This window comes from Giraffa tippelskirchi, chromosome 13, assembly GCF_054371585.1.
Source record: "Giraffa tippelskirchi isolate mGirTip1 chromosome 13, T2T-mGirTip1v1.2.pri, whole genome shotgun sequence".
Lineage (NCBI taxonomy): Eukaryota > Metazoa > Chordata > Mammalia > Artiodactyla > Giraffidae > Giraffa > Giraffa tippelskirchi.
In genome coordinates this window covers 102,705,227-102,728,877 of record NC_137287.1, presented here as the reverse complement: position 1 = coordinate 102,728,877, position 23,651 = coordinate 102,705,227, and the positions used below count along the sequence as shown (strand labels likewise).

At 47.2% G+C, this 23,651-nt stretch overlaps 1 protein-coding gene across 1 annotated transcript; it reads left to right on the top strand.

Moving 5' to 3' along the window:
* Positions 1 to 17,204: 17,204 nt before the first annotated feature.
* On the top strand, positions 17,205 to 22,069 carry SOX12 (SRY-box transcription factor 12). The gene has a single exon (XM_081553432.1). The coding sequence runs from the start codon at positions 17,550 to 17,552 to the stop codon at positions 18,495 to 18,497; it is 948 nt and encodes a 315-aa protein (XP_081409558.1). The 5' UTR covers positions 17,205 to 17,549; the 3' UTR covers positions 18,498 to 22,069.
* Positions 22,070 to 23,651: the final 1,582 nt, after the last annotated feature.

Here is a 23,651-nt window from a genome sequence, read left to right as displayed (position 1 = left end):
GACAAAGGTAAGGTGTCAATTTCATCATCTTACAGTTATTGTACTGAATTGGAGATGGTTCATGGGCTTAAAATGCTGTCTCTGCTATAAGGGAGGAAGAAAGTCCAGGAAACTGCCCATAGAACTCCTCCAAGCCTCCCTGGAGACTCTAGACACAACCTTCTGAAGGAATTTCTGTCTCTGAGATGATGAGATGATCTGATCCTAAGAATTAATGTTCCCAGCATATTGATTCTCTGACTCAGTGATTTGAGGGTATTTCCAGAGCTGATCTGGTACAGTTGAGGCCTGGATGGCTTTTGGGAATCCTGCGTTTCAGAGCCAGCTCAGCCCTTCTTTCCCTTCCTGTCTCCCAAGGCAAACACACTCTTCCCTCCTCCATCCCTCCCTCCCTCTGTCCTCTCTCTCCCCTCTTCTACTCTGCCACAGGTTTCCTCCCTCACAGTGCTGGAGGCCTGATGGGGGTAAAAGCCTGCATTCATCATAGTCCCCTCCCCCTTCCTCCTAGCAGGCTCTGGGCCTAGGAGCCTCCTTGGAAGGAATCTTCCCTCTCTCTGCCCCTCCCCCCTAACTGGAGGGAGCAGAGGAACAAACTGTTTCCCTGCCCATGACGCGCCCCCACCAGGATCTGCTCCAGGGCCTCCTGCCTGGCAGTCTCTGGACTGGGCCATGGCCTGGAACAGAACAAACCTCCCCCTACTTCCTCTCCTGATCTAACAGTCCCCAAATTAACAATCCCTCACTGTTCTTGGGCTCCTGGGGAGGGTGTCCAGATCCCCAGACTGAGGCTGATGGGCTAGCTGACATTCACTCGTTCAACTTTGAACCGTACTGAAGGCCATTAGCGCAAGGCCCCACACAAGGTGCTCTCATACACCTGTGAATAAGACAGTGCATTTGCAGAGGGAGCTACAGATAAGAAATAAGCAATTTTAAAAATAATATTAAGTATTTTTTAATGTTCTAAAAGAAGTGTAGAGTTGCCTCAGGGACAAGTCTGGCAGAAGAAATGATGATGTCTGGACTGAAACCTGTAAGATGAAGAAGAGTCAGGTGAAGAAGAGAGATTCAGGCAACAGAAGCAGTCTATGCAAAGACCTGGAGACCAGAGCACAGGGTGTGTTCAGGCTGGCTAGAAAGTCACAGGAAGATGCAGTTGGGAAAAGGCCCAGAGGAAGTGACACAGGGCTTGTCAGTGTTAGAAGAGGCTTGATTTTGTCCTAACACCCTCCACTCTGGCCTTCATTCCGTTCATTTAACACACCAACTTTTTCAAGGCAATGGATTACAGCAAAATAGACAAGTCCCTTGGGATTTGAATTCTAGAGTATGTAAATATGTAGTTATAATCTGTAATAATGCACTGAAAGAAACATATAGAGCGATATGTTTAATTAGGAATATTGATCTGTTCCTGGGGATGAGAGATACCTTCCTAGACAAAATGTTTGAACTGAGATCAAAAGACTATATAAGGAGTTAATTGAGACGTGGGGTTGGAGGTTAAGTGGCATAAGGGTATGAGCCTAGGTTTCCATTAAGATGACAAGTATAGTCATCCTATAGTGGGGGGAGGCATGGCAGATTCTAGAAACCAAATGAAATCCAGTGTTTAGAAACAAACCACTCTAGGCATTGAGGAAAATGATGGGCTCTGGGCTGGATATTAGGAAGAATTCCTAGAACACCACAGAACTGACCTACCAGGGGAGCTACTGCCTCTCACAGAAAGGAGCCAGGAGGCCATCACTGAAAAGATTGAAAAGCTGCTACCCAAGGATAAGATGTCACTGCCAGTGCTACTGCTAGAGCAGTGAAATGTCAAGACTTGAAGCCAGAGACCATATCCTAGAGTCTCCACAACCTTACTTCCAGACAAAAACAGCCAACATTGTTTGACTTCTGCCTATTTCCACCTTCCAAACTTCATGCTAGCGTACCTAATTGTTGGAGCCCTAGCTTCAATGGAATCAGGAAATGCTTTTGCTTTCCAGCACATGTAGCACAGGAGGCACATAAACAGTAGGAATGGGAGCTATCTGCTAACAAACCACATCTGGCACAACCAGTGCGGCAATAATGCAGAGAGGGGGCAGGGGGTGATGGTGCAAAATAAGACTGCAGATCTCTTGGGAAGGTCTGGTCAGACATGTTTAGAATTTGAGTCTAAGAATGATGAGGTGCCATTGAAAGATTTTTGAACAGGAAGTGACATGTTCAGGGCTATGTTTTTTAACGACCATTCAGGATACTTTGTAGAGAATGGGACAGAGTGTAAAAAAGTGTAAAAAAGTCCACCAAGGTGACAGATCAGGGTACCTTGGACCCTGATGATGCAAACAGAGAAACGCAGGCAGGATAAAGAGATTTCTAGAAGTTGTTAGGTCAACAGGACTTAGACATGGGCTGGAGGAGAAGTATCAAGGATGACACCCAGGCTTCCAGCCTCTGCACTTGGATAGACAGTGGAGCCATTCCCTGAGATGGAGAACAGAGGAAAAAATCCAAGTTTCAGATGAAGGTCTTGAGTCTGATTTTGGCTGTGTTGAGTTTGAGGTCTCTGTAGAAGACGTCTAAAAGGTGAGGAATGTGTGGTTCAATATCCACAGGTCTTAAATTCTAACAAGATCTCAGCCTTCAGAAATAAACACAAGTGTCCTATAGCAATCGTTTTCAAAACTCTTTACCCACATTCCACAGAAGGATATACATTTTACCTTGCAGCCATCCAACATATACATGTGTATACTTACATATAAACAAAAAAGTTTATATATAGAAAGGAATAATATTATCTCTGTGAGTGGTGGTGCACTCCTATTTTTTATTGCTTCATTCTTTTATAAATGCTTACATGACCCACAGATTGATTGAATGGGTGCCCATTGGATTGAATAACGTAGAGGTCATTGGTGAAGGCATTTTAGAGTGTTATGAGAAAGAGGTGGACTAAGGAACAAATAATCTTCCTATAATGCAGTCTAGCGCTCTAACTCTTTTACTCCCTGTTGCTCTTGGAGTCAGCCTAGCATACAACTCCTTTTCCAAAAGGCTTCTGGGCCCCTTTGGAAACTTGTTCTCAGCCAAAGTGCCCGTTACCTTACTCTTTGTCAACTCCAGGTATGGCTGACAAAGAGCTACCAGGAGTTCAGTATGATGAAGTATGGAGTGATACAAGAGGAAGCAAAGGGTGACCAGGGGTCTCATCAAACCAAGTTGAAGGTGGAGTTCCATGAGAACATTATCAGTCTTGGGCAAAGCCAGTGGATCCATACAGCACCACTTGCTGGCTTGTCAGTGTGACTAAGAATATTTGGGGGAGGATATGTTTTGCGAAAGTAAACAGATACATTATGGAAGAGAATGCAAACTTTGCAGAGTTGTAAAATAAAACATGGACCAACATCTTTGGAAAGCAGTTTGTTTGGCACTATAAAAACTAAATTCACATAATCTTTAACACAGCAGTCATTTATAGAACATGAATCTATAGCTAAACTTGGACACAGAGATGTTATGTATCATGATGTTCACTGATGCATTACTTGGATTACCAAGGACTGGAAACAACCTGATTATCAATTACCTATCAATAGTAGTTAGATAGGCTATGGTACATTCAAATAGTGTAACACTATGAAGTTGTTCAAAGAAACAGCTATTAAAAACCACCTAAGACACATTTTAAAGTGAACAAAGCAAGATATGGTATGCTTCTGTTTACATTTCAATTTTACTTTTTTCAGCTTTGTTGAGGTACAATTGACAAAATTGTAAGTTATTTAAAGTGTACAATATGATAACTGATATACATATTACATGTTAAAATGATGGAATAAATATATACACATGCTTATTTATGTATAGAATAATCTGGAAGGATATTAGTGAAATTGATAACTATTGTAGCTTCTGAGAAGAACCTGCTATTTAGGATTTGGGATGGAAGGAAAACATTTTCCACAGTATAGCCCCTGGTAGGTGTTGTGGGGGGTTGTTTCTATTTCATGTACTATCTCTGGCAAAAAAAAAAAAAATTAACAAAAACAAAAGGCAACACAAGACTTGAAAGAAATTTCTGTGGACTCCTTAGAAACAGGAGTCCATTTTCTCTCTCTTTATAAATAAGACATTTTGATATGAAAGTTTAAGACTCTAGAACAGCCAACTCACTGGTCTCCCTACTTCCAAGCTTCGCCTCCTTCCACCCAGGAAAACTGTCCCCCAGGTGAAATTTGACCACAGTAAGGCCCAGCTTAGGGACCTTCAAAGACTCTGTGTCCTGGGTTGGGGGTGCCACTAGGCCTTGCCTGGTTGCCCAGCCTCCCCTGGGCCTCCCCCGCTCCCCCTTGCTGGGCTCCCAACAATCATTCCAGGAATTCACCCTTCTAGACCCATGGTTAACCCTTTGCCTTCCCTGGTGCTCAGCTCTAATGCTACTTCCTAACAACAGCCTTCCCTAACCTAGACCAAACCCTCTTATACTCTCCCCTCCTTTTTGTGGTCACTGCACGTACAATATGTTTATTTACACTGTGGTTTGATTAATATCTGCCTTGAGTTCCCAGAGGGCAAAGAACATGACTTTTTTTGCCCTTGGTTTTAGTTCCAACATTGTGTACTGTACCTAGCATATAGTAAAAGCCCAATAAATATTTATTGCATGGATAATCTAGAGATTACTTGGCTACAATTACAGATCAGGATATGTACCTCCTTATCCTTTTTTTTTTTTTTACCTTTTTTAAAATTGAAGTATAGTTGATTTACTGTGTTGTGTTAGTTTCAGTTGTACAGCAAAATGACTTTAGTTTTACATATATATATTCTTTTTCAGATTATTTCCCATTATAGGTTATTATAAGATACTGAATGTACTTCCCTGTACAGTAGGTCCTTGTTTATTGTATATACAGTAGTCTGTAATCTTCCTTGTTCTATGTACATGACATTCAAAATATCCCTTAGCACACCTGTTACTGACTCTACTGAATAAGGGCTTATTCATTCATCTTTAAAAAGCAAATTCACATTTTCAGATTAACAAATACACACTACTATATATAAAACAGACAACAAGGACCTACTGTGCAGCACAAGAGGTGGTAAACAGTAACTTATAATAACCTACAATGGAAAAGAATCTGAAAAGTTTTCTATATATATATATGTAATTGAGTTCTTTGCTGTATATCCGAATTACTGTAAATCAACTACATTTCAATTTTAAAATAATAATAATATATTTTTTAAAGCAATTCACTCCTTTGGTCTTCTCACCTTTGGTAAAGGTTTCCTTCAGCCTGAAGGTCAGACCATTCTCCCCATTCCTCTGGAGGCATATCATTGAAACTTAGCCTGCATGGCTCCCACACTGTGAGGCCCAGTGGGTTGTGAATGCCTAGCTTTAACAAAACACTTCCTTACCCCTGGCAAGAGTAGCTCTGGCCCTGAGCCCTGCCCCTCCTCAGGGGGTGGGGTGGGAAACTGTGGGCACAAGAGGGACTGCCCACCCAGAGTCTGTGCCCTCCTTTTCCAGACCATTCTCTGAGGCCTCAGAAGTCCCTTCCAAAATATCCCTACGCTCATTTAGAGCCTCCGTGGGCCTTATCCCTGGGTTCATCTCAGCTGAGGGCAGTGCAGCCTGATGCACCCTTTACAGACCTGAGGCCTAGGTCTCAGAGTAGCTGTTTATAAAAGTCAAATGGATGTGGGGTCTGGGGTGTTCACTCATGCATGCTGGGTCCCTCGCTAATGGGGTGGGAGATAGCAGGACAAGGGTTAGAAACAGAATCCAGGGGGCAGCCCTCCCTGGGCAGACACATCCCCGCTCTGATCTTCAAGGGTCCTGGAATTCTAATTGGAACCTGGCCCTTCTAGGTGGTGGTGAAAATAGATCCGTCAAGGAGGAGAAGATTCCATATTTAATTTAACACATTAAATTGATGGATCACTTCTAACTATAGAGACACATGGTATATGGGCCTCCAGTTGCACACTTGTCCTGGGCACTACAAATATCCCTGTTTGGTGGTGTCATTTCTTAGCTCAGACAAGCCATTTCCTTACCAGAAAAATGGGTTTAATGGTAACTGCCTTATCAGGGCTGATAAAAACTTGAAATAAAAATTCATATAAAGGGTTTGGCAGAGTGCCAGGCCCTCAGTAAACAGTAGCTGTCATCGTTATTTTTTCCTTTTTGCCCTCTGGCTATCATCTCCCATGATTTTTTTTTTTTTTTCATCTCCCAAGATTTTCTAGGTGACATCCAAACTGGTTTCTTTTGTAAGATCTCCACACTGCTCTTTCCTCCTCCCTCCTTACCTACGGAATGATTACCTCCTATTCTCTCCACTAGTCAAATCCAGTCCCTTCTTCAGTTACAGGAATAGCTGCTGGTGACTACAGTTTACTGTGTTTGAGGCACCATATTAAGAGGTGCCAGGCAGTGTCTCAACTCAGTTCTGACACCGACTTAACGAAGTGGGTACTGTTTATCATCCTCCAAACACAAAGACACTGGGAGCTGGAGAATCGAAGCATTGACATCTGGTAGGTGGTAGGGCCAGCGGGAATGGGAACCCGGGGGGCTTACTGCAGACAGGTCTCCCAAATGCCTAGTCACGATCCTGTTTGCCGCCCCCTCCGTCCTTCCAGTGTGCCGGCGAGCCCTCTGTCCTCCAAGCTCCCCGATTCCAGGCTCTTACACCCCTTCGGGTCTGTCTTTGGACTTTCCTCCCCAAAGGAAGGGCGCTTTGTCTCACGCCACGTTGCATACCCACATCAGGGATCCTCCCTCCTCCTGTCCTTTCCTTCCTCCCTACTGAAGTATCGCTTTCCTACTCGGCTAGGCTTTGTGTTCGTTCACATGCTGAATGTTATCAACGAGAGGTCAAGGGAAGATGGAATTATTCGTCATTTTTCTCTTTCATCTTTAACGGGCTGTTTGATTTGTTTTTTTTTTTTTTCCAGTGAGCACGCAGGCCAGGTTTCTCGCACCCAGTTCAAATGCTGCTTGACTAGGTTGGTTTGGTCGGAAGAAGGCCCTGTCCCCTTAACTCCCAGCCCCCACGCGTCCTCCACCAGCCCTCAAATCCAGGCCGCCCATCCCCCTCCGGAAGGAGGGAGTTGGGAACGAACGCCGAAATGTGAGTGGCTCTTTCAAGCCTCCGTTGCCGTAGAAACCGGCTGCACAGGCCTTGGCGGTCCTTTATGCCATCCTCCAGCGACGCAGCCAATGGGCCACGAGCTCCATCCCAGGCGTCCCCGCCCCACAGCTGCCCAGCAACCCACCAATGGGCAGGTCTCTTGGCTTAGAGTCCTGCCTTCCGCTTAGGGACACCACCAGTGAGCTTCGATCCTGCTCTCCCTCCAGATTCAATGTAGCAACAAGAGTCGATTTTTCAAAAGAAGGAATTCTCCAAATTAGAAGGAACTAGAAGTAACGCCTCTGTCAGTTGCAGCCTGAATAATCTTTGGCTGCTGTTTTATTTAAGGAGAACAAAACTGTTCCAATTACACAGTATATGTTGTTCTCTACTAAAACAATTTTAGGCAGTGAAAATTTAGGCAGTAGGGTTGATATCATCTCTATGTGAATTTCTTTTTTTATAGGTGTTTTCATTTAATTTAAAATGATCAAGAAGCTAGTCATCTTTCTTTCTTTGTATTTCAAATGCATACAAATGAAAGACGCTGAGGTTTGATACTGAGTTCCAAGATATTGACCTAAGCAATTGATAGTCGACTTTTATTGGACAAAACATACTGAAACTGTAGAATAAATGAATATTTCTCTTAATCTATTGAAGAAATTCCATTTTTAGGGCAGACTGTGTAATTACTTTAACACTCTAAAGTCTAAATAAACTAAACATGTTTCTAACACCTTATGCCATCTTTTTTAAAACAAACTTTATTTTTGAGAACAGTTTCAGATTTACAGAAAAATTGTTAAAAGATAATACAAACTTCCTATATCCTCCACTCATCCTGTTTCCTCTATTATCAACATCTTATATTAATATGGGCTTCCCTGATAGCTCAGTTGGTAAAGAATCCACCTGCAATGTGGGAGACCTGGGTTCCATCCCTGGGTTGGGAAGATCCCCTGGAGAAGGGAAAGGCTACCCACTCCAGTATTCTGGGCTGGAGAATTTATAGTCCATGGGGCTGCAAAGAGTGGGACACGATTGAGCGACTTTCACTTACATTAATATGGTGTATTTGTTACCATTAATAAATCAACACTGATGCATTATTAACTAAAGTTCATAGCTGATGCCAATTTCGTTAGTTTTTACTTAATGTCCTTTTTCTATCCTGGGATCCCATTCAGGATGCCACATTGCCTTTATCTCATGTCTCCTTAGATTCTTCTTGGCTGTGGCCGTTTGTCAGACATCAACAGGACTTATCACAATCAATATTGACCTTGATGCCCTGACTGAGGTAGTGTCTGTTAGGTTTCTCCACCTTAAAGTTACTCTTCTTTTACCCCTTTCCTTACTCTCCTCTTTGGAAGAAAGTAACTATGTTTAGCCCACACTAAGTACTGAGGATGAATGTTCTATCCCCTTGAGTGTGGAGGATCTATTTCACTTCAGATCTGCAGGGAGTTATTTGAAATTTTTCTGCACTGAAGGTGTGTTTCTTTTCCTCTATTTATTCAGTCATTATTTTCATCAGTGGACTCACAGATGTTTATTTCATACTTTAGATTATAATCCAGTACTACTTAATTTTGTCGCTCAAATTGGTCCAGATTTGGCCTTTGGGACCTTTTGGCCCCTGAGTTCCTCTGATATATTCCCATATTTGTGTGTCTTTTTGTTGTTGTTGAGCACTTACTTACTTTCTGGTAGTATATGTTACCTCAGACTCATCTTTTATATTCCCTGCCCCAGTCCTAATTAGCTGTTTCTCAAAAGCCCAGATTCCTCCTATTAGAGAATGGTATTAGAAACCAAGATTTCAACCCTAAGTGTGCTCATTGCTATTCAGATGTTGTTTCTTTTAAGCCTTCCCAACTAACAAAACAAAGAAATAAATGTATATATGCTAACCTCTGTACATACACATATCTATGAATATTTCTGTATGTAACATCTACATCTATATTAAGCTATTAGTTATGAGGTCCTATTTATATTTTCAACTCTAATCTATTACCAAATGAATCATTCTAGCCTCCTCCCCTTGCTTATCTGTAAATTCCCACTCCAACAATGAGACACACCAGCCATTTACTTAATTGTTTAATTCTAGTATACATGTATATCAGTATCAGCATTGTTAACCCATACCCCTGTGGGAAAAGTTATTAACTTTCTGTACAGTTTCTTTTGCTTTTAATTTTACAGACTCTGCTCATTTCTAAAATTACTTAAGTCAGGATCCTCCCCCACCCCCAGACCCCCACCTCACCCCTGTCTTTAGTGGGGTTGTTTCATATGTTTGTGATACAGTTTGATTGCTTTGTCACATTCTGCTTTCCATTTTAGGATTCTCCCCATGTTCTAAATTATTTTTTATAATTTTTCATGCATTAAGATTTGCTCTTTCTATTGTATAGTTCCATGGGTTTTGACAAATGCATAAGGTCTTGTATCCACCGTTATACCACCCTAAAAATTTCTCTGTGCTTCACATATTCAACCCTCTCCCCCCAAACCCTGACAACCATTAGATCTTTTTGCTATCTCTATATTTTGTCGTTTTGTACCTTTTTTGAAAAAAGGGAATACACACAATAGAGTATTTTGGTTGTTGCTCATTTTACAACTCAGTAACTGTTTACCATGTCCCATGTCCTGAACTATTATGCTCTCCTGTTTTGCAGATGAGAAAACTGAGACACATGAGTTGAAGTAACTTTGTAAAGTCTCATAATATTGAACAAAGTTTGACTTCAGATCCTGGATGCTTTGATTGTTTAAAGCCCCAGTATGTCCATGCTTGACTTCTGAGTCATCTATGGGAGTCCTCTATATATAGCCAATAAGAGGAGAATGACTTATTTCCCAGTTTACCCAGGCACTCTCAGTTTATTTCTGTTGTTCCAGCATAATTAGTAGTAGTATCCTCTTTCATGATAAAAAACATGGTCACCTCCAAAGGAAAAATCTAATGAATTTCAGAGTCAGGTTGTGGGAGTAAGAATTATATTCTAGGCGATGTGGAAGTGTACCAGCGGGGTGTGTCAGATATCCAAATAAAGTCAGCTCCTCATCTAGTCTCCTTCCTCTTCCTTCTCCCAATCTGATTATTCCCCAGTTCCACCAGTCCTGTTGGTGCTGCTGAAATGCCTCTGGTACTGTCCTCTTCTCCATATGAATATGCTCCCAATTCTGCTCTTTCCTCTCTGCCTTGGGCTTCTCTGAGTTTCAAACTATATCTCATGGACTGGCAACCCAGAACTCCATCAGGATCTTCAAGATTTTTGGTATTTCACAGAGAAGTAAATAAAATCCTCCCTCCCTTGAAAAAAACTACTTATTTTAAAATTTGGAGATTGCCAGCTTTTTATTTTGCCAAGTAAAAATGAGGAAAACTTCCATCTTCTGTATTAGTACTGTCTATTAGAAATATAATACAAGCCCTAAGTGTTATTTTAAATTTTCCAGAAGCCACATTTCATCTTTTTTTTTTTTGGCCATGCCACGTGGCATGTGGAATCTTAGTTCCCTGATGAGGGATGGAACCCGCACCCTCTGCACTGACAGCCTAGAATCTTAACAACTGGACCACCAGGGAAGACCCCAGAAACCATGTTTTAAAAGGTAGAGTAAGTAAAGTTTTTGTTGTTGTTTAGTTGGTAAGTCGTATCCTACTCTTTTGTGACCCCACAAACTGTAGCCCACCAAGCTCCTCTGTCCATGGGATTTTCCAGGCAAGAATACTGGAGTGGGTTGCCATTTGCTTCTCCAAGGGGATCTTCCCAACTCAAGGATTGAACCTGCATCAACTATGATAGCAAGCAAATTCTTTACCACTGAGAAACCAGGTAAAACCCAAAATAAATAGACAGGTGAAATGAATTTTAATATATTTGATTTAACCCAATATATCCAAAATGTTATAATCTCAAAAATATTAATGCGATAGTTTACATCTTTTGTGCTGTTTGAAAACCGGTGAGAATTTTATACTGAAGCACATTTCAGTTTGCAGTAGCTATATTTAAGTGCTCGAGAGCAGTGCAGTTCATTCATGTGCAGTTTTTTCCCGTTAGTCAGTAAAAGAGCCCTGTAATGTATACACACACTCACATATGATCATAATTGTTGATTTTTTCAGAGAAGACATTGAGATCAATCAAAAAATAAATTCCCTTGTTCTTATTTCTTTCTCTCTTTATTATGAATGTCTTTGAGGACCATGCCAGTTCAAAGACTGATGTTTTAGAGCTAGACTCAGTTAGAGTGGAGAGAGTTGCATGGTGCTGTGACAGCCATGCCCACAGTCGAGTTGGCTCCTTCCTCCTTTCATTGCATGGATATTGAGAGGCTGTGCTGTGCCAAGATATGCTAGATGCTGGGGAAAGTGGAAATCAGGTGGGTCCTCTGAGCCCATGGAGCTCCTGCTCTACCATGGTGTACCAAGTAGGACCCTCCAGGCAGTGAGAGGGTGTATTGTCTGCAGAGAATCTGAAAACAATAAAACTGATTGAATGTCTGTCTGCATTTTATTATTACCATGTGCCCACAGTTCTAAACCATGTCACTGATTAAGACATTCTTCCCTGAAAATCAAATTGTTGGTCTAACCTGAGTCCTAATGATATATGTGTAAGCTTCGAATTGGCATATTTTAATCACTTGTACACTAGTCGACATTATACTAGGGATTTATATCACAGCGCTCCCAGCTATACATTCAGCCCCTAACACACACCAAGCCAGACACAGATATACGTGTTAGTTTTGAGAATAAGTTCCTAACAGTCCAGAATTGTTCAAGCTGGCTTCCTGAGTACTTGTGTCTCTAGCCCCTTTGGTACAACATATGGCTGTGTTTAAACAATAGATTGAAAATAAACAATGATAGCCCAGTGATTAGGAAGCTGAAGAACCAGAACTTGAGTTGCTTCAATTCTGTCATTCTATGTGACCACTTGAAGCTTTTGTATTTAAAATTCAAAACAGTGAAACAGAGTGAACTGCAGAGTGTGGTAACTGCAAATCTTATTATTTAGTAAAATAGTATTATACATAATATTATTATTTAGAAAAATTATGTTTTACCAAATTTGAATCATATATTTAACATTAAAGTTGATTCTTATTTTTAAAGTATTTTCTTATTTGTTTTTCAATTTTAATGGAATTAATGGAATTATTGCAACAGACTGCTATGTGGGTATGTTTTTTTATTTTCTTTATCTTTGCAAAGAAATAAAGTAATTGGAAAGTACGGGTCAAATGCTCTTTTCCTTTTTTTGTACTATAATATTTACTTTTACTGACATGATTACATATACAAAGTTCAATAAAGGAATATTTTCACCATCCACATTTCTTATGTGGCCATTACTTTTAGTATTATTCATTGTGTTTCATGCTTATTGAAAATACTGTCATTTAACGAAGGCGGGTGTTAAAAAATTATCTGTTCTGGGACTTGCCTTGTGGTCCAGTGGTAAAAGATACACCTTGCAATACAGGGGACATGGTTCGATCCCTGGTCAGGGAATTAAGATCTCTTTTGCCTTGGGGCAACTACATGCACCTCAACTACTGAGCCCACAAGCGGCAACAAATAAACAAACAAACAAACAAATAAATAAAAACCCAAACCTGAGCACCCAAACTGGAAAGTAGTCCCCACTTGCCACAACTAGAGAAAGCCCACACACAGCAACAAAGAGCCTATATGCCGCAACTAAGACCCAGCACAGCCAAATAAATTATTTAAAAAAAAAATTTTTTTTTTAATAGAGGCAGACAAGAGGCAGGAGTGCTAGAGAGGTGAAAGAATGGACTTCATAGCACCCTGTGTGGGAAGTCAGCTCAGCCTTTTCCACAAATTGAAAGTGACTCAAGACTGAGAAACTCAAAGAGGAGAGTCAAGATCGGTGAGCAGTGGTCAGACTATGCTTGGCCTAGGTGAAAGTCCGGTGTTTATCTTGAGAGTAATGGGAAAACCACTGATGGGTTTTAAGAAGGGAAGATGCACAATCAGTTTTGTGACTGAAAAACAACATCCTTCTAGCTTCAGGGAGGAGAATGGAATGGAAGGAGACATTCTGGGTTACAGGGACCAGAAAGGAGGCTGGACAGGTACCAGATAAAAGACATGATGGTGGTCTGGACCAGTGGGGGAGTGGTGGTGAGCATCCCTCTGAGAATCTTCTTAAAGATCTTTTTAAGAATAATTTTTCGTGGGGCTGCACCGCATCTTCGTTGCTGCATGCAGGCTTTTCTCTAGTTGCCGCGAGTGGGGACAACTCTCTAGTTGCGGTGCTTGAGCTTCTTACTACGGTGGCTTTTCTTCTGATGGAGCATGGGCTCTGGGGCTCAGGGCTTCAGTAGTTGCAGTTCCCGGGCTCTGGAACACAGGCTCAATAGCTGTGGTGCACGGACTTAGCACATGGGATCTTGCTCCTCAGCACATGGGATCTTCCCAGACAGGAATCGAACCCAGGTCTTCTGCACTAGCAGGTGGATTCTTACCATTGAGCCACCAGGGAAACCCCTGAGAATTTTACCATCTACCTGCCACAGTCTGGATTGAACAGTTCAGTGGTGAGCCTGACCTTGAACTCCTGTGGCCTGCAAGGTTTAGACACCAGGACCCCTATTTGAAAGGATTCAGGGTAGTCTGTGTGCACAGATAAATACCACATCTCAGTGGCAGCCTGGAGTTTTGGGGTTTGGGTTTCAAAATTTCACTTCCTTCCCTTGGCTCCCAGAGGAATCTGAGCACACTTATGTTAGACCACTGACTTTGATTCATTTAATAAATATGTATTGAGTACCCACTGTGCACCAGGCACTCTCCTTGGGACAGAGCAGGAAACAAAAGACAAAAATCTCTGCTCTCTTGGAGCTGGCAGTCCAGTGGAGGGGAGATGGGCAAAAAACAATTGAACAAATAAAATATTCTGAAATGTGGTGAGTGGTACCAAGCAAATAGAAAGGGTGAGGAGTTAGAGTAATGCAAGCAAAAATTAAAGAGTCTAACAATACCAAACTCTGGACAAGATGTCCAGATGAAGAGGATCTCTTCTATCTTGTTGGTGGAAAAGTAAATTGGTACAGCTTGCAAATTTGACATCACCTTATAAAAGCTTAGCATTCATGTATCTCAGATGCAGCCACCACACTTCCCATAAGATACCTGGGAGACCTTCCAGCACTTGAACACCAGGAACACATTTAGGATTGTTAACAGGAACACTCTTCATAAGACCAAAGACCTGGCAATAACACAAATGTCCAGGAATAGGACACTAGACAGAAAAAGACTAGTACATCCCTGCAGTGGAAAAATGAATGAACCTTATACAGGTGCAATCATTTAGATGAATCTCACCACTATAATAATGAAAAAGTAAATACCAGAGTATCACATTGCAGCATGGGAAAGTTTCTCAGTCATGTCTGACTCTTTGCAACCCCATGGACTGTACAGTCCATGGAATTCTCAAGGCCAGAATGCTGGAGTGGGTAGCCTTTCCCTTCTCCAGGGGATCTTCCCAACCCAGGTCTCCTCCATTACATACAGCATACCTTTATGCTAAAGCTAAAGGCAAGATAATACATTTTTAAGAAAACATTTTAAAAAGAGAAAAGAGAAATTGAAACCCTCATACACTGCTGATAGGAATGTAAAATAGGGCAGCAAATCCATTGAGACAGAAAGTAGATTTATGGTTGCCTAGAGCTGGGGGTTACAGCAGAGGGAGAGAAGGAGTTAATGAGTAGAGTTTCTTTGGGGAATGATGAAAATATTCTAAAACTGATTGTGGTGATGGATGCATAGCTCACGTAATATCTCGTTAAATTGTATATTTTAAATGAGTAAATAGTCTAGTATACAAATTATATCTCAATAAAGCTGCTCAGCTTTTTTTAAGTGTAAGAGAAGATTTAGGATAGACATTACATCAGGTGAGAGGAAGCAGGGGATGGGATGGGAAAGGAGTTCATAGGGGAAGGTAGGTTATTATCCATGTTCCAGTTCTTGTGTTGGGCTGCTGCTGTCACCAGGTTTTACTATATTATATACAAATAAGTATATACAACCATGACCTGAACCAATCATAGACAATGATAAAATTGTCACAGACCAACAATTCTGTGTACCTCAGACACAGGGGAATGGGTGGGCAACAGCAGAGTGGTCAGGGCAGGCAGTCTCTGGAGAGACCATGTGAACTAAGGCTAGAATGAGATGGACCAGCCATGTGGGGATGGGGGTGAAGAATTTTCTAGGCTGAGGAGACAGCGTGTACAAAGGCCCTAGGTGGGTCTAAGCCTCCTGTGTTTGAGGAATATTCAGCAGACCAGCACTTGAAATTCTAATGTCTATATATCCCATTTAATCTGTAAAATAACCATATGAGGAAGAAACTGCTTTTTTCTATTTTAAGGACAAGCAAAAGTAGGCACCGGGATATGAATACAGGAATCCTGACTCCATCGAGCATTGAACAGTCCAGGCTACTGTTGTGAAGGTTTCAACTCGGGGATAGCCAGACCTCAGCTTCCAATAAATAGGCGGAAGAACAGTTTGGTTGGGAGCAGAACCTTCTCCTTCCGAGTGCCCTGTGCCTTTAAGAGTCGCCCCCTCCCGCCACCGAAGCTCCAATTTCCCTCCCGGGCACCCAGAGCATCACCCCGCCCCCAGCATCTGCGGAGCCGCACCCCGACCCTTCCTCCCCACCCTACACTTTCCGGCTGCGTTCTCAGCCCCCACCCGCCGAGGGGTGGATGAGGTCTACAGCCTGAGACAGGCACCTTCCAGCCTGGACACTGCCCACTATGCCCTAGGACCCTCACTCCGACCCCTCCCAGCTCCCGACTCCGTGGAGTGACGCTTCAGTGCCCCATCCGAACGCCGGGCCCACGTGCACGCGGTGAAGGTGACCTCCCCCAGGGGCAGCACACGCCCCGCAGTGCCCGAGCGGGCTCACACGTGGTGAGATGGGAGCGCGCAGCCCCTCCCCGCCACGCGCCTCGAGCGTGCGCCTCGTACACGCCCCTTGGCCGGGCTCCGCCCCCGTGCCCGCGCACGCTTTTCCAGACTCGGGAGGGGCAATCGCGCCCCAGTCTGGCACCCCGCTGGCCGCGATGTGGGTGTGGGACCTGAGAATGGGGCACCCACGTATCTTCCAACCTCGCCTAAGAACTGTGAAAAGCGGGAAGTTCGCCCTACTCAGGACCCTCGGTTGGTAGGCTATATGTCCCGGCCCCTTCGTGCGCTGAGCAGGGAAGAGAGAGCTGGGACCGCGAGCCTTGGATACGAGTCCTAGTCTGCAGATCTTTGGTCTTTCGTACCTGGAAAGTGGGTGTCATGTGCCCTTCTTTCTCAGGACTCGCGTGGTGCCTCAAAGGAGAAGAAAAATATGAAAGAGGTTTGGTTCATCGGACCCAAAGACATTTGTTGAGCCCCTATGTGGCTGGATACTAAGCAGGGGTTACATCAATGACACGATGAGGTTGTCCCCTTAAGGAGCTTTCCTGAGCCTACGTCTCCCCACCTTCTGTTCTGGGACGGTTCAAAAAGACGCCCCCTAAAAAGGAGGGAGCCGAGGTCCTACCTGGCGGCAGGTGTCACTGAGTAAGCTAAAATTTCAAAGGCAACGCGGGGCGGGGACTGGCTTTGGGAGCCAGATGGGAAGCCTGCTCGGCGTCCCCTCACCCTCCCGCTAGTCCCCAGCCTAAGAAAAGAAACCGACTTCATCCGACACCCCCAATCCCAGCCACCAGACCGCCCAGCCTGGCAGCCCGAGCCCCGCCCCACTTCGGCAGCCAGCGATTGGGAGATGCAAATACCAGGTTCTCTGCCCAGCAACGGGTGACGCGTCGCCGGAGCGCGAGGCGTGGCCCGGCCGCAGCCCGAGCGGGCACCTCGGTGTTTACACGGGGCGGCCCCGCGCGCGCCGCAGCGGCCCGCAGACGGCGAGGGGGAGGGGTGGCGCGCGCGCCGGCGGGGCCGCGCGGGGAGAAAGACACTGGAAGGCGGCAGGGTGGGGAGCGGCGCGCGCGGGCCGCAGCCGAGCAGGAGGCTGCAAGGAGAGCCCGCCGGGGCTGAGGGGTGCCGTTCCTCCGTCCCCCGCAAAACAATGTGTGGCGTGCTGCGGGGCACAACTTGCCGGAGGCGGCGGGGGCGCGCTGAGCCCGCCTGAGACCGCGCCGCTGACCTTCTCCCCCCCGCCGTCCGTTGGGCCGGAGCGCCCAGCTCCTCGCTCCCCAGCTCGCGGGGGCCGGGCTGAGCTGCGGGGCGGGGCCGCCCCTCCGTCGCTGCTGCCTCCTCCCCCACCCCCAGCCGCGGAGGATGCGGACGGCCCCCGGCGGCGTCTAGCGGCCCCGGGCCCAGGCGCGATGGTGCAGCAGCGGGGCGCAAGGGCCAAGCGGGACGGCGGGCCACCGCCCCCGGGGCCCGGGCCGGCCGAGGAGGGGGCGCGTGAGCCTGGCTGGTGCAAGACCCCGAGCGGCCACATTAAGAGACCGATGAACGCGTTCATGGTGTGGTCGCAGCACGAACGGCGGAAGATCATGGACCAGTGGCCCGACATGCACAACGCCGAGATCTCCAAGCGCCTGGGCCGCCGCTGGCAGCTGCTGCAGGACTCGGAGAAGATCCCGTTCGTGCGGGAGGCGGAGCGGCTGCGCCTCAAGCACATGGCGGACTACCCGGACTACAAGTACCGGCCGCGCAAAAAGAGCAAGGGGGCGCCCGCCAAGGCGCGGCCCCGCCCCCCCGGCGGCGGCGGCGGCGGCGGTAGCAGGCTCAAGTCCGGGCCGCAGCTGCCTGGCCGCGGGGGCCGCCGAGCGGCGGGAGGGCCTTTGGGGGGCGGCGCGGCGGCGCCCGAGGACGACGACGACGAAGACGACGAGGAGCTGCTGGAAGTGCGCCTGGTGGAGACCCCCGGGCGCGAGCTGTGGAGGATGGTCCCGGCGGGGCGGGCCGCCCGAGGACCAGCCGAGCGTGCCCAGGGGCCGTCGGGCGAGGGGGCGGCTGTCACCGCCGCCTCCCCAACTCCGTCGGAGGACGAGGAGCCGGAGGAAGAGGAGGAGGAGGAGGCGGCGGCCGAGGAAGGCGAAGAGGAGAAGGTGGCGTCGGGGGAGGAGCCGTTGGGCTTTCTGTCCAGAGGGCCCCCCGGCCCCGCGGGCCTGGACTGCAGCGCTCTGGACCGCGATCCGGACCTGCCGCCCCCCTCGGGCACGTCGCACTTCGAGTTCCCGGACTACTGCACCCCCGAGGTTACCGAGATGATCGCAGGGGACTGGCGCCCGTCTAGCATCGCCGACCTGGTTTTCACCTACTGAGCCCATCGTCAGCGGGGCGCGCACGCCCCCAAACCAGCTGTTTACATACAGGAATCAGGTATTGGGGCCCCTCGGAGGCCGAGGCTGGCACCCCATCTCCCGCACAGCCTCCCCCCTCCTAGACGTGCCCATCCCCCTTCAAATCCAGACAAGCCCTTCCCCCGCAGACACACCCCAAGTCAGCCCAACCCCCACCCTTTCTCCGACTTCCGAGCCCTTCCCCATCTTGCCCCCTCCCGCGAGCCACCAGCAGCCAGCCCCCCCCTCCGATACACCTCCCATCCTCTCCGAGAGACCTGTACCCTTCCCCCATTTTGCACACGCCCCTCCTCTTGGCCGGAGGACACGCCCCTGCCCTTGGCTCTAGACTCCCTCCGCCTGCTCCCGGCCCGCCTTCTGTCTCATTTAGGGGGGCGCTGCAGCTGGGCGGCCCCGCGCCCTCCTTTGCCCTTCCCTCCCGGGGAGGGGGAGGGGCACGCTCCTTTTCCCCCCGGGAGCACTGGGGCTCCGCCCCCTTCTCGCGCATGCTTAATGCTTCTTGGGAGGAGGGGGCTGGTCCCTGCTGAACCGCAAACCTCGGTCAGCCGCTCTGGGAAGAAAGGGGGCGGATATAGAGCGATCCTGAGAAATCGTTTGATCCAGGAGCCACGGCTTCCGTTCAACCCGACGGGGCGTCACTGCCTTAAATGGGAGGAGCAGTCGGAAGGGGGAGAAAGAGACTAGCCAGCCCGGAAGGGTTGGTGTGGAGCTTGGAACTCCCAAGTGGCAAAGCCCCTTTCCCCTTACGGGGTCGCCAAGCCCATGTGCACCCCCGCACCCCCCCCCACCGACTGCTTGACTGCCTCAACAGCCTGTCTTGGTTCCAAGAAGCCAACCTTTCTTTCCCCCACCTGGGAATTGGGGGCAGGGTTTTTCTCTGGAAATCCTTCAGGAGAGAAAAAGAAAACTCAGAATCAAGACATGTAGTCGTTTGTGTGGGGACAGGGTGCTTTTGTCCGCTCCTCCCTCCCCCCCCCCAAAGTGCCCTTATCACCTCAGGGCACACTTCCAGCCTGGACTCCTTCCTAAGCCCACCGCCCCTTCCTGTCACCCAGATCCCTTTGCCTACAGTGACCGTATTCAATGGGAGAAACAAACGCGTCGGTACTCAACTAGGGGGTTGAGACTGAGGCATGATAGCAGATGAAGTGGCAAGAAGAGACCCCCCTTTTCAGCAGCTGGCTTGAGAGACCATCACCTGGGCCAGTGAGACTGAAGGGAGGTTCAGAGTAGTGGTGTGCCATTGGCGCCTAGCGCTGCTGTGTCCAGTTTGGGGTGCCCTTCGGAAACCCTGCCCCTGATGCTGTTACCCCTCTCCCTCTAACCCCCAGCTCAAGCTCCGCCCCTCCGGCCTCCCCATGCCCCCTTTGCCCTCACTACCTGTATCTCACCGGCGTGTGCTCACCCTCCCGGATGTGCACACACTCTCATTCACACACACAAATCTCAGGAACAAACGGTCCCAGAGTCCTCCGGGACCCCTGCCCAGGGTCTCTGCAGGGCTCTGCCCCACGCGTTCCCGTCGCTGACAAAGCCACCAGCTGCCTCCTTTAAGCTTGGTGCTCCGGCTCTGGGCCTTTTTGCGCGCGCTCTTTCTCTCTCTCTCTCTCTCTTTTTTTTTTAAAGAAAAATAACAAAAAAAAAAAGACAATGAAAAATCCCAGAAAACGTCATGTGAGTGAAGAGATGTCACTGTCTGTGGTCTTGGAGAACTAGTCTCGTAGCTGAGGGGAGGGGTCCCTCTGATCTGGGGCACTGGCACCCACAGCAGGACTTACGCCAGGACTGAATAAAGTGTATTTGCCCCATCTTGCCCTGTGGTTCTACATGTCTTTGCCTTTCCTCAACCCTCCCCAAACAGTTTGACAGATTCAAGTCTATGTGACTTAGCACCATGCAGGAAGAGCTCAAGGTTCCAGGCAAGGAGGCACCTGGCCCCTCTAGGCCTCTCTGCTCCCTCTATCTCAGGACTCCTGGTCTTCATTAAGGATGGCAGACTTGTCCCTGCAGAGGCCAGGCAGGTGACATGAATGAATGAGAGTCTGGGTGGACACTGGCTTCATGACCCACTTCAAGGGGAGCAATTGCTCACTTCCTGCCAGTTGTGACCCTGTGGGAGTGCAGCCCACTGTGGCCAGGGGGCTAGATTTTTCAAGAGAAGATGGAAAGCTGGATGTTTCTGTGAACATCTCAATTTCATAATGAAAGCTGGTTCAAATATTTTTTTAAATCCTTAGGGACCAAGTGAAACACGTGTGTAGGCACACCTGGTTCCAAGGGCATCAGTTCGACCCTGACCTTAATGAAGATTAAGAATCAGCGTTGACCATGGCTAACTCATGTTGATGTTTGTTAGAAACCAACACAATACTGTGAAAGCAATTATCTTTCAATTAAAAATAAATAAATAAAATCAAGGTTGAGCCACAATGTCTGGGCCCAAAGCCTGGTACCACCACTGAGCACCTGTGTGCCCCTGAGCACAGTAACTTTACCCTGACTCTTTTTTCCATTTATGTGACATGGAGGTGATAATAACACCTGCTTCAGAGAGTAAAGTTTGAGGTGAGAGGCATTTAACATGGTGCTCCATAAATTGTATTACTCCACTGTCCAGAGGAGGGATATTAGGGCGAAGGTGCAGAAGCAACTTGTGAAGGGCCTTCAAACAGCCTGGGTCAGAGACAGGGCCCTAAATTTTGGTTTCTGTCTCCTGGTGAAGTGCTATTTTACGGTGCTGCCTCTCCCTCCCAGTTTGAATCTGCAGATGATGTTAGGCTGGTAGCTTGGGGTCTGGAGCTGTGTGGGGCTGGTCCTCACGCCTAGCATGTAACTGGCCACCAGTGTAGATGTACTGAATGATTGAAGAAGAGCAGCAGAAGCCGCGATGATTCCAGTCCTTGAGATTCTTAACAGTGTGTTTTGGGAACTGAGACCAAGGCTTTTCAAAACTTTTGTCCCACTGACCCCTGTCCCCCTAATTTTTCCTCTACCAGATCCAGTGAATTCCTTAGGTTGGACAAAGTGTGTTTCCCCAGTAAGAACCAAGGTCAAGTGTTCAGACCTCATTTAGAGAGGGTATTTTGGGACTGTTAATACCCATAGGTGTTTTAAAAGAGGACTAGGGCAGGTTTGGGAGGTCTGGGCATCTACAGAAAGGGGGTCTGGGAGTACAGGAATTATAGTGAATGCTTCCTCATAGTCTCTGTGATTGGAAGCAAGATGGCCACAAACCAAAACAAAACCTTTAAGAAAGAAAAGGTGAGGAAGAGAACTGATTCACCCGGGGCAGCCTGCATCTGGTGTCTGAATGTATGCAGGTATAAATCCCTACCACTAAAGTTTCAACCTTCAGGTGGGACAGACACAGTATCTGACCTGCCCTACACCCCTAGGTACTCACTCTAGGGCCCCTTCAGGGTGTCTTGGGCTTGTCCACGCCGGCAGCACAGTTTGACCTCCTGTACCCGATCCTGCCTCCACCCTCTTCTTTTCACAGGTCTTTATCCCTAATAAATATCTTGCACCTGAAACTCAGTCTCAGTGTCTGCTTCTGGAAAACCCAGTCTGCAACAGAGGGTGGAAGGGACAGGACAAATGGAATAAGGTCACTGGTCCAGCAACTGCAGCTGAGCTGGGGACCTTTGGTGCCCACCCCATCAGGAGGAGTCTCGTTTCCACCAACACTGTTAGCCCCAACCTCCTGGGCTGCACACGTTCCACTCTTTCCAGTCAGCCTCGATTAGAAACCCCCGGCCTCAGTCTACAAGTCACTCCAGAGTCCTCTGCTGGTGGTGTTCTCATTCGCAGCCCCTGCCCTGGCCTAGGCTGGAGAGAGAGAGGGTAACGGTCTGTGTTTTGCCCTTCACAATGCCCTGGGAGGGGGCAGGGCAGGGAATGTATAAAACCTCAAGCCAGAGATGGTGCTAGAGCACTGCGGGCCTTGAGCCAGCCGCCTCCACTTCGGAGGTGTTAGTCCCACCCCCACTCCCCCACCCCTCTGTTTCCAGGGTGATGCGGGGGAGAAGGAACTAGGAATAGAAGAGAGATCATTTATTGTTTTGGTTCCTTCCATTTCAGAAGGAAATGGATTCTGACCTGTGAAAGGTGCAGGCAGACCTGCTTATGTGGACTCTGGGGACACCTAGTGGCTGAAAGGAGTAGGACGCATTGGCGCGGGGTTGGCAGGGTGTGTCCCACCCACTCCAAGCCTGCATTCACGCTCTGATAATCTCTGGGTCAGGTTCCTGGCATAGGCAGTTTGAACCATTTGGTTCCAGGGCTTTAAAAATGCCTATAGGCTGATGTATTGACCATCTGTTCCTATGTAACAAAATGCCACGAAGTTAATGGCTTAAAACAACGTGCATTTATTATTTCATAATCTCCATGGGCCTGGAGTCCTTAGCTGGGTTCTCTGCTCAAGATCTCTCAAGGTTGCAGTCCAGCTGTTGGCTGAACTGTGTTCTCTTCTGGAGCTCAGTGTCCTCTTCCAAAAACCACATGGCAGTGGGCAGAACTCAGTTCCTTGTGGTTAAAGGACTGAGGCCCCTATTTTCTTCCTGTCAGATTCCTAAAAGCCACTCACAGTTTCTTCACAGGCCCCTTCTCAGCGTGGCAGCTTATTTTGTCAAGGCCAGAAGGAGAATCTCTGCAGCTTCAAGTCCCTTGACTCAAGGAAGACTTTCTTTTAAAGGGCTCACCCAGGGAAATGGCCCTTTTGAGTCACTAAATTTCAACTCATTTCATCACATTTACTTTGATCACATTTATGAAATTCCTTCACCTTTGCCAATAATGTAACTTACCCAAAATAATGCTGATTAGGACTGGTGCTGAAGCTGAAGCTCCAATACTTTGGCCACCCGATGAGAAGAGTTGACTCACTGGGAAAGATTGAGGGCAGGAGGAAAAGGGGACGACAGAGGACGAGATGGTTGGATGGCATCACCGACTCAATGGACATGAGTTTTAGCAAACACCCCAAGATGGCATAGGACAAGGAAGCCTGGTGTTCTGCAGTCCATGGGGTCATGAAGAGTCGGACTGAACACCTGAACAGCAATCACAATAATGACATCTATCATATCCCTTGGTCTCACCCATGCTGGGAGG